Source organism: Homarus americanus, unplaced genomic scaffold (assembly GCF_018991925.1).
Source record: "Homarus americanus isolate GMGI-L3 unplaced genomic scaffold, GMGI_Hamer_2.0 scaffold7843, whole genome shotgun sequence".
In the NCBI taxonomy this organism is placed as follows: domain Eukaryota; kingdom Metazoa; phylum Arthropoda; class Malacostraca; order Decapoda; family Nephropidae; genus Homarus; species Homarus americanus.
The window spans coordinates 28306-39871 of record NW_024739861.1 but is presented as its reverse complement, the minus strand read 5'-3'; the positions used below and the strand labels follow the sequence as shown (position 1 = coordinate 39871).

The following is an 11566-nucleotide window of genomic DNA, read 5'->3' as shown; positions in this document are numbered from 1 at the left end:
ATAAGTGATATTTGAACACCTCCAACATGTCGGCATCATCTCTATGTACTGTCAGATAAAGTACTAAAACACTCGTACATCGTTACAGTACATAATACGCACAGACACAAGATGGATTTTATAATATATGTACTTGATTTTTTTTATTACCTTTTAACACAATGCCAAAACTATATTAAAACTCAGCAACAGAATCAAATAATTCAAGTTTACAGTAGAATAAAAAAAATACATAACGGATGAAATTACAGCAAGAGATGAGAGAGGATTTTTACTGTATTATTGAAATGGTCCATAAGTTTCGGGTTAGTCTGAGTGTAATGTTTTACTTTTTAATAATGTTTTTCTGCACTGTCTATGTTTAGTGCATTGCCTATATTTGCTGAATCAATGTAAACTTGAATGTTGATTTTACTGAATATCTCTCTATCTATATATGTCTGTCTGTCTGTCTGTCTGTCTGTCTGTCTGTCTGTCTGTCTGTCTGTGTGTCTGTATGTATGTCTGTCTGTCTGTCTGTCTGTCTGTCTGTCTGTCTGTCTGTCTGTCTACCTCCCTGTTTCTTTTCCTGTGACCTTTCATTGAAAAAGAAAATATCTATGATTAAATAACGAGATAGTGTTCTCTGTCTATATGTCTGCCTGTTGTAAATCTAAACGTAATGAAGACCTCAGTCTCGGCGGCTCAATAAATTGCCAATGATGTGTTGTACCTGTACCACATTATTACCGAATTATACTATTTTTGAGGAGAAGGAAGAGGGGGGGTGTAGGAGGGAGGTGGAGGAAGGTAGAGGGAGGGAGGAAGAGTAGGGAGGGAGGTGGAGGAAGAGTAGGAGGGAGGTGGAGGAAGGGTAGGAGGGAGGTGGAGGAAGAGAGGGAGGGAGGTGGAGGAAGAGTAGGGAGGGAGGTGGAGGAAGAGTAGGGAGGGAGGTGGAGGGAAGGGTAGGAGGAGGTGGAGGAAGAGTAGGAGGGAGGTGGAGGAAGGTAGGAGGAGGTGGAGGAAGAGTAGGAGGGAGGTGGAGGAAGAGTAGGGGAGGGAGGTGGAGGAAGAGTAGGAGGCGGGAAAATGTTGTTTGTCGTATATTATCTGGGGGGAAATTCAAGCGGAACTAGAATATGACCTTAGTGGGTGATGGACTAATGTGTAGCCTTGGATAGTGTGATCATGGCAAGTTTGGAGGGTAACCTTGAAGGGTGTTGAAGGTTGATCTTAGCTAGCGTAAACATGAACGAAGTCGAAAAGGGATCTTGAAGTATTACCTTGTAGGGTGTTGGAGGGTGATTTTGAGAGGTGTTAGAGGAGAACATAACGACTACAAAAGGTTATTGTTTTTGGAGAGGGGGGCGGTTGTCTATTCGTAAAGCTAAATTATTATAAAGAATATTTCTTCTAGTTAACGGTGACAACAATAGTCGCTCGTCATGAGGTTATTCTAACGCCAATTTTATTTACCAGTGAGAAAAAAAATATCAACATAACAAATATTAACTTCGTAACACGTATGGTAAATTAAAAGATGGTCACAGAGTTTCGGTAAATTATACAGTGACGCGCCAGCGAATTTTCACGTCCATTTAAACTACCAAATAGTTATAAACTTTGGATATATAAAACGATACCAATTCATTAATTTAACTTTGATATATATGAAGGATAAAATTTATTACTCTTAATATTTATCCTGACGGCCGTATAAAAAGCTCCCGGAGATGAAATTAAAAATAATGCTGGTATTGAGGTCTGGCCGCGGCAAGGGAATGACTGCATTGATTGGCCTATAGTGACATTCTCAGGTGGTCATCAGAGTACAGGAGGATGAAGGTTATGACCATCCCGTACCTCCTGCACCATCCCCAGTAATATATTGATGAGAAGGAGGGAGTGATGTGTAGCAACCAGCACCTACTAATTAGACCAGCGATCGAAATCCCCCTGACGGTGAGGAGGTGCTGGGCTGTGGACAACTCTGAGCTCTTGTCTGGTCAGCTAGAACCTCTTACCGTGTATATTAAAATGTATTACTAGTGAAAAAATCATCTCCCGTATCACCTTTTATTATACTAGGGTAGGTGGTGTTGGGTTAATTATCTTTATCATTATACGGTTTTCATTATCAGATCTGGTTCTTTAATGTATGTTGGTTCTATAGATGCCTGGTGACCTTCCTGACACCACCCCTTGTGTCCTGCCTGGTGACCTTCCTTGACACCACCCCCTTGTGTTCTGCCTGGTGACCTTCCCTGACACCACCCTTTGTGTCCTGCCTGGTGACCTTCCCGACACCACCCCCTTGTGTCCTGCCTGGTGACCTTCCCTGACACCACTTGTGTCCTGCCTGGTGACCTTCCCTGACACCACCCCTTGTGTTCTGCCTGGTGACCTTCTGACACCACCTTGTGTCCTGCCTGGTGACCTTCCCTGACACCACCCCCTTGTGTCCTGCCTGGTGACCTTCCTGACACCACCCCTTGTGTCTGCCTGGTGACCTTCCTTGACACCACCCCTTTGTGTCCTGCCTGGTGACTTCCTTGACACCACCCCTTGTGTCCTGCCTGGTGACCTTCCCTGACACCACCCCTTTGTGTCCTGCCTGGTGACCTTCCTTGACACCACCCCCTTGTGTCCTGCCTGGTGACCTTCCCTGACACCACCCCTTGTGTCCTGCCTGGTACCTTCCCAACCACCCCGTCTGCCTGGTGACCTTCCCTGACACCACCCTTGTGTCCTGCCTGACCTTCCTGACACCACCCCTTGTGTCCTGTGTGACTCTACCACCCCGTCCTGCCTGGTGACCTTCCTGGACACCACCCCTTGTGTTCTGCCTGGTGACCTTCCTTGACACCACCCCTTGTGTCCTGCCTGGTGACCTTCCCTGACACCACCCCTTGTGTCCCCGACCTTCCTGACACCACCCCTTGTGTCCTGCCTGGGACCTTCTGCCACCCCTTGTGTCCTGCGTTCACCACCCCTTGTCCTGCCTGGTGACCTTCCCTGACACCACCCCTTGTGTCCTGCCTGGTATTCCTTGACACCACCCCTGTGTCCTGCCTGGTGACCTTCCTGACACCACCCCTTGTGTCCTGCCTGGTGACCTTCCTTGACACCACCCCCTTGTGTCCTGCCTGGTGACCCTCCTTGACACCACCCCTTGTGTCCTGCCTGGGATGTTAGATCATGGGTAAGTGAAGGAAATGTGGTTGGAAGAAGATGTTAATTTCAACTTGATATTAAAACAAATATTCAATAACAAATTCCAGTCACAATTTTCACCCATTCCTTTCTATCTACCTTTCCCTACTTTCTTTTCTCCCGTTTTTCTTTTTTTTCTTGTTTTTCCTTTATTCCATCTAAAATATCATACAGCAGGAACCCAATCTGAACAACACCCTGAATGAGACGACTCGAATCTAATCCATGAAGCAAATATCCGCCTTAAGAATGAACCCGAATCAAAACAATACTGACTCATATAAACTAGAAAATAACGTGTTAAGCAAAACATCCGTCTATAAAGGAGTTCAAGGTGGAACTTAAACTAAAATGAGAAATAATTATGCGAATATTAAAGCCTTGGGGATGACGGGAGTTGTCAGAGGAAAACGTCAACACACGGATCTTGATTTGACAGGCACTAACACTCTCCTCTATTGTTGAGGGTCCGCCAACCTGCAACCTCCGCTTTTTAATTCTGAACGTGAGACTAAAAAAATTCGAATTCGCGCGATAATGCTTTTGAGTGAAGCAGCGTCGACGTGGTGCAATTGTGTGGTTTGTGGTTATAAATGAAAGAGAAAGAGAGAGAGAGAGAGAGAAAGAGAGAGAGAGAAAGAGAGAGAGAGAAAGAGAGAGAAACAACTATCATCTCATAAATACAACGCCATAGTTCGCACTTAAAAGACAAATATCTCACTAACCAACATTACTACAGTACAGTACTAACAACTAAACACTTCGAGCGACACACACACACAAACTAAATAGTGACCCCCAATTACTGTGTTTGAAATTTGAGAGTGTGATTTTGTTCTGTCTCTCTGTTTGTAAGACTCAAAAAAATTGATACTTCCTCACGACGCAGGTGATAGGCGGGCAGGTATCAGGTATAAAATTTATGATCAAGGAGGATAATATATTTCCTCTATATATATATACTAGCTCTTGTGTTACAATGACCGGGGATATACGGGATATACTCGTCGTTCTAAGGGGGGGTATTTGATGATGACTCTCCCATCCGAATACCGCCAAGATGGACACTAAGACGTCAAGAGTAATTGTCCTCCTGTAGTGCTGTGCCTCCGTCTGTGTCTTCACCTGTGTTGACTTGCCTCTGTGTCTAGTTCTGGTCCCAACAATACTTGATCACCCCCACCATAACCTCTTCACACCCAGTGGTCACCGTATCGTCGATAGTTTCCCCTACATATAAAAATAAACATGAGTAAATATGAATTAGAAGATATTCTCCATTGTCAAAAACTCACATCGGTAAAAGATTCCAAGGAGCTTCCTACTGCTATCTTAATAACCTTCACCAATTCATCTTCACTATGAGTAACAGAACTAGTTATAGATGTTTTAATGAAGAGAAAATTTATAAAGTACAGTCCCAGGGAAGGTTCGTACTAAGGTGATATATGATTATGTTGTTTATAATTATAGAAGAATAGAGACGTTTGTGTTGAGAGGATGGGGGCAGCATGGTGGTGTTTGTTGTCTATGTTGACTGCCAGTTCACCATACTCAAACACATACCAGGTTATAAGACAGAGCGTTAACTGACTGTCTTGTTTGGTGTAATTTTTTTAAGACCTACTCCTGCATTTTTTTTTCAGTCTAGTGATACATAAAGTGATATACATAACGTAATATATTAGAAAGTTTATATCTTGATAAATCTCTACTGTAACTTAATATATAGCTAGACTACACCTGAAGGGGTCCTGTGTTTACCTGTGTGTGTCAATCATAAAAGAAAAAAATATAATATAGTATTTTTTTCTCTCTCATTTTAGGTCTGTTTAACATTGTCATCCTCCAGGTTAGGTTAGGTTAGGTTAGGTTAGGTTAGGTTAGGTCAGGTCGGGGAGCTGGTGGTGTGTCATTCCTTTATGTTGAGATTATTCGTGTGTTACTGTCCATCCATCTTCGGTTGGGTACGAGGAGAGGCGTGTAGCTCCTACCTTGGAACATGTACGACTGACGGTGTTGATTATGGGAGATATTTCGATGGACTATGAGTCATGGAAGTGAAGATGTTGATATAGTCATGTGTCACGGAGATGGGGGTGTTGATAGTCATGTGTCACGTTGATGAAGGTGTTGATAGTCATGTGTCACAGAGATGAGGTGTTGATAGTCATGTGTCACGGAGATGGGGGTGTTGATAGTCATGTGTCACGGAGATGGGGGTGTTGATAGTCATGTGTCACGAAGATGAAGGTGTTGATAGTCATGTGTCACAGAGATGAAGGCGTTGATAGTCATGTGTCACGGAGATGAAGGTGTTGATAGTCATGTGTCACGGAGATGGGGGTGTTGATAGTCATGTGTCACGGAGATGAAGGTGTTGATAGTCATGTGTCACGGAGATGGGGGTGTTGATAGTCACGTGTCACGGAGATATTCATGGATGTTATTCTAGTGTAACAGTATAACACAGTCAACACGAGCGCCTCCTGTGTGTGTGTGTGTGTGTGTGTGTGGTGTGTGTGTGAGGGCGGAGCTGTACGTACACCCACAGTTTGCTTGTCGTCGTGTCTATCAGTCGAGGTGTAATAAACAAGATGACCTCAACTGGCACCCTGATCCATCACTCATATCCACTGTCCTCTCTACCTCTTCCTTTACATTCATGATCTCTTAGAGGTACACACAAAATAATGATCATCACAATTCGGATAATTTTCTTGACATTTTTCTCCATATAAACTTCAGCTTGAACACTGTAATCGAGATATAGTTCTTGGATCTAATGGTCAGGGAGTTTCAGCATACAGAACCAAGTATAGACGACTCTGTGATAACACATCCGGTATAGTCACTTGGGTTTGTGAGAGGCTGACCTTGGTGATGGCCTACTCGTGTGGGGTATATTAGGAGCGGTTGGGCAGATCTCCCTTTACTCTGGTCCCAGACTCTGTAGTCGAGCCGTAGCGTCAGCCGGGTCCTCCTGTTTCAGCTGAGCTCCTCCTCCTGTATTTGTGAAGTGTCGAGTTTAACGTCTGAGTGACTTTCAGGTCGGACGTTGTCAGACACTCCTGTGTAGCAGCAGCCCCGTCGTCATGTTGAGGCTGGTAAGTCCTGACACTGTCTGAAGCGGAGGAGCTAAGAGCAGCGGGTCCCTCTGACAAAATGGGTGACGCCTCATGTAGAATTTCTCCTTTCCGAGACATGGGAAGTGTGCAAAGTTTGTTCGTTTATCGTTCTGAATATTGTGGTCATCCTCTTATAGATGCCCTTTGGAATAAATGTCACATAATCTATACTTACATACAAATGACGAGCCTGTATCTATATATCTGGATTAGCTAGCAAGGGTTTTATTCAGAGACCAACTTAAAAATCACTTAACGTTGTATAATTGTTTCCATTTAAGATTTAAACATTCACCACACATCAATATAATAAATAATTGTATGATATGTCATACTTCGGTAATGAGTTTAAGAACGTAAAACATTATATCTAGGAATTTCTAATACATGAGATGCAAGTGTTCGGACATAGACATTTTGTGAGTGTTTTCTATGTCCGGTGATCTTGTGTTAATCGACCCTGACACAGATGGGAAATTGTTAAAATTTCACTTAATAATAAAACTACACAAATAATTGTCTTAGGAAAAGAACGATATTGAGCTTAGGATAGTTGGCAGTGTCCAGGCATCGTTTAATACTGACAGTGTTATGAAGTGAAACTGTCGGCCCCATGGTGGCAACTGGTCTAGAGTTCCTCAGTTACCAGAGTGACAGCAACAGTCTTAAACAGGAGTTAGGAGACAAACTTTCCATCCACCTACTATACTGTAATAGATGGGAAGGGAACTCTTCTATTCTCTAACAAGTTTCAAGTTAGCTTTCACCCACCCTAGAGTTTGTTGAGCTGGTAACAACTTGGGGGAGCTCCAGGGCCCCGGATATAGGTAAATTCGCAACGCCATTGTGAAGAGGGAGGAGGAAGGGAAGGCATCCTCTTGGCTGCCACCGTCAGATTGTATTTAGAGCAACAATATTACGTTCCCTGAGTGGAACCAAAGAACAGGAAGTACTGTAGGTCAAACAATTCCAACAGATAATTACTACGACAAATTCAGGGAAATGGAAGTTAGTTTGCCACTTAGGTACGCAGCTAGCAATTGGTACTGGTAATATGAGAGTTGAGTATAATCTACACATCCTTACGACCTACAGTTACACTACAGGAGGAAGGACCCTACTTTCAACAGTGGGTCTTTTTGACAAGAAATATAATCTTTTCTCTATCATGTTGCTTGAATAATTATGAATTTACTCTGTTAAATAACACCGTTGTTGGGTCCATGAGAACAAAGTCACCCACTTCAAAATGTGATCTAATGACACAGTCAGTCTCAAAAATATTACCTTGGCTATTCTTGAAGTGCGTGTTTGTGTTGGGGAGAGGGGTGTTAACATTGCGACTCATGCCGTAGGGTTGAGGTTCTCCCTCTCATCAGACGCTTACACAAACAGTAAATCCACTTGCTTCAGGCTGTTTGGTGGGTAATTTGACTGTGAGAATAAGGTGAGTAGTGTTATCACCTGCCTCTCACTTGGGTACTTCAATCATCCTCACCATCCATACTCATTTACCTCACAGCTACTCACTTCTACCATCTTACACAAATCCACACCTAAGATAGACATATAAATCTATTCGTTCTAAACACCATAAAGGAACCCATACAATCACTTACCCACACCCTTATCTACCCACACCTACAAGCTTTTCCACCAAGCTACTCGGCCTTAAATCATTATGGAAGGCGGCAAATATATATTTCCTATAGACCTCATACAATAATTTTTGAAATGTAAGATTATACATATTGAAGGTTTCAGTCTATTGTTTTGCTGTAATGAAAACCAATATACATGAAGCTTATTATAATGTTACCTTGGTACAGGGTTTAAAGAATGATAGAAAAAGATCTGATTTTATATTTTGACCATTTCATAGGGAATAAGGCAGCCCCAAATTGTTAAATTGTCTGGTTTTCGGCTCATGACTCCTCTGGGACGTGGTACATAGATGATGGCTACAGCCCCCAGAGAACAGTATAGATATGAGTAAATTTGTGTCTTTTTCTGCACCCATTGGTTGTCGGACTCACTAAAACATATTACATAAACTAAGTAACCTTACATCCTGCCAAAACATCAACCGTTTCAGATCTTTCTCGTGTTACGGTTTCGCTGTTGTCGTCTCATCAGCCACGTTACCACCACAATCCCCAGTCCCCCTCCCTCGAGACACAGCTCCCAAGTGACCCTTAACGTAGCAGGGAAGCCTGAAGTATCGCGTGAGTTGGAGGGTCGTGGTGGTTGTGACTATAATCTTCCCCTCCCCCTCTCGTCCTGTGTGTGTGTGTGTGTGTGTGTGTGTGCGCGAAATATACGGCGTCAAGGTCGGTCATGGGGAGGAGGACGCGTGTTTGAGTGTTCCCTCCGTCGCCACTCAGGTCAGATGTCTTGTATTAATGCCATCCTACCTTTCTCTTTAGGGTTTCTGCCTGTGTTTGGTGGCAGCTGTGCACGCACAGCAGTCCTTCCTGACGCAGCCTTTGGTGACACAGCAGCAACAGCCTCTAGCGCAGCAACAGCTGTCACTAGCTCAGCAAGACTCACTTTTACTGCAAGATCCCCTTCTTCTACAACAAGGTTCACTGTCGCTACAACAGCGGCCATTATTGCAGGGATCTCTATCAGTCCAGGATACTCTGGGCTTACAGCAAGATCAACGCCTCGCGTTACAAGATCCTCTTTTAATAGGTCAAACTTCCCTCGGAAAAGCTGCCCTTCCTCAGCTGCAAACATTTGAACAACAGTTGCAGAATCCGTCAGCAGCAACAAGCTCTTCGACTGCGGGAAGAAGCTCGCCGGCAACAAGAGCGAAGGAGACAGCAGGAACTCGCTCGCTTGAGGCTGTTACGCCGTCAGGAAGAGGCTCTCCGTCAACGGCAGGCACAGCTCCAGCGAGCACAGATTCTGCAGACTCAGACACAGTTGGAGCAGGCACAGCTTCTGCAGAATGAAGCACAGCTTCTGCAAACTAGGACACGTCTTCAGGAATCACCATCACAGCCGCAAGGCCAGAGGATAGGGCGGCCTTCCATACCCATCCTCGAAGATAATCGTGACGGCCCCTTCCAGGACGGCACCTACTACTTCACGTAGGTGTTACACTATACTCACTCACCCGATTGTTTCGGTGGCTTTTATATTTTAATGATACTCAATAATTCTTAAAAATCCTAACAACAGTAAAAATATAATAATTCTTCACTTTGTACAATAATTTAGATTAATTTTCTAAGCCAAAAATTATCTAGACATCAAAAAGTTGCATTGTTATCGCCCGCCAGGTACTCTACTGGCAACGGTATCCTGAGGGAGGAGGGTGCCAGGCTCACCAGTCCTCTCACCAGTCACCGGATCCTATTCGTAAGTTCCCCTGGGGTACACACGCTGCCACCTGGGCCATGTGAGGTGAAGGATCCTCCCCTGGTGAGGTGATGCTCCCAGCAACCAGGGAGCTTTATGAGCTGCTTATCTAATCAAGCTCAAAATGTTTCTACTTTTGATCTGAAAACTCTAGCGTTACAGTAACTACACGTGGAGGAACTAGCAAAGTTTATTACGATTGTGATAGTCTTACATGTTTGATTTATAGCTAAGATCGTCCCTCTCACGGCCCAAGATTTCGTCTGCAACATTCTTCTTGGGTGAAATTCCTCTCGAGTGAAGTGGCTTTCAAGATCTGATTCTGTTTAACATCTTTTTACAACAGATTTCCATCACGTTCGCTTTAGTCGTCCTCACATGGGTTAAGTATTGTATATAGAGAGACAGGTTACAAGACACGTTGATACGCTAGTCCTCAGTCCTTACCCCTATTATCTCTCCTCCTCCATAACTAAATCCCGCACCAGGATTACTTTTTCGGGTAATTTTCCCTCCACTCAACGTGTTCCCAGAGGGTTAAACTGGTTTAATGTTATGTTCTGATTTGTCTCAATTTATCCTGTGTTAATTTAACAGCAGTGTCAGCAGCAATTGGGTCATTAAACATTCTTCTGCGCCATCAGGTACACGGCGCCTAACGGGGAGCTGATCATCATGGAGTACATCGCTGACGAGAACGGCTACCGCGCCTTCCCTGTCCGCCCAGGCAGGTGGGTACTGGCTCATCTCCCCCATCCTCTTCCTTCTCTTCCCACTACCTATATCCAGAATAACCCAATTAACTTGTCATATTACGTTTGATCAAAATATACATATAAAGCCCTGATTAATTCTTTATAACGTCAATTGTATAATTAATTTAATTTAAAGTTTGGTAGAAATCGATGATAAAATGAGTCGTCTTATATGAAAACAAACTTCAACAGAATGAAGTTGATTCTGAACTATAATTATCTTGAGGTAACTCTGTAATTAAACAAGACTTAAACAGCTACAAAGTAAAAGTTATCTAAGTTACATGTGTCACTGCGGATTTGACATCTAGTAGACCAAGAAAAACAATTATTTAGAGTCAAAGATGAAAATGTTTCTTTTTGATATGCTGTCCAGGCCCAGCCAGGTGCCACGCCCTCAGCGCATTCCGGTGCCCCCGCCCTACCGCCCACCCCTGCCCCAGTTCCTGCCACAAGCTCTCAGGGGTCAGTCCAACACATCCAGGAGGAACAATCGACCAGAAGGGAAGAACCTGGAGCAATCCTCAGGTTCTGAAGAGGATTTTGACTTCGGACCTGGATGACTCCTCGTCCAACCAGGCCGTGGTAGCCAGCCAGCCACTCAGCCTCGACATTCCGGGTTACGGATACTGACACTTTGCCTAAATTTCTTTAACGAACATCAAGTCAACTCGAAAATCTTAGGTCATTGTTGCTATTAGCATCTCTTTCGTAGTTTTCTTAATTAGCATAAAATTTTAATTATCTTAAGTCATATTCTATCGTTTCTTTGACTTACAGTATATCAGCAGTTAGCCAGGGAAAGGCTGCAGTCATGAAGTGAATCTTTGGCAGAATCGGAAAAATAATAACCTTGTGTTAAAAGCAACCACAGAGTCACACATATAACAGCCGCCTGATTCTTTTCACTTTTCCGAGTTACGTTCTCTTCCAGGTATTAACTGCTTAAAGGGTACAATGTATATCTATTCTAAATTAGAACTCTAAAGCTTTCAATAAACTGTATCACTGTTTAGTCTGCCTGCCCGCCCGTCACGCTCTAGCATCTCACTTTCGCCAGCTCTTACTTGGGGCTCCACGCTTTGCATGTCAATAAAAACACAGCATTGTGATCTTGAGTCTCAT

General features: G+C 43.6%; 1 protein-coding gene across 1 annotated transcript; it reads left to right on the top strand.

Annotated features, from left to right (window-relative positions):
* The first annotated feature begins 6140 nt into the window (after positions 1-6140).
* On the top strand, positions 6141-9668 carry LOC121875015 (gamma-gliadin B-I-like). Its single transcript, XM_042379371.1, has 3 exons — positions 6141-6299; positions 8747-9415; positions 9608-9668. The coding sequence occupies exons 1-2, from the start codon at positions 6288-6290 to the stop codon at positions 9275-9277; spliced, it is 543 nt and encodes a 180-aa protein (XP_042235305.1). The 5' UTR covers positions 6141-6287; the 3' UTR covers positions 9278-9415; positions 9608-9668.
* The last annotated feature ends 1898 nt before the right edge of the window (positions 9669-11566 follow it).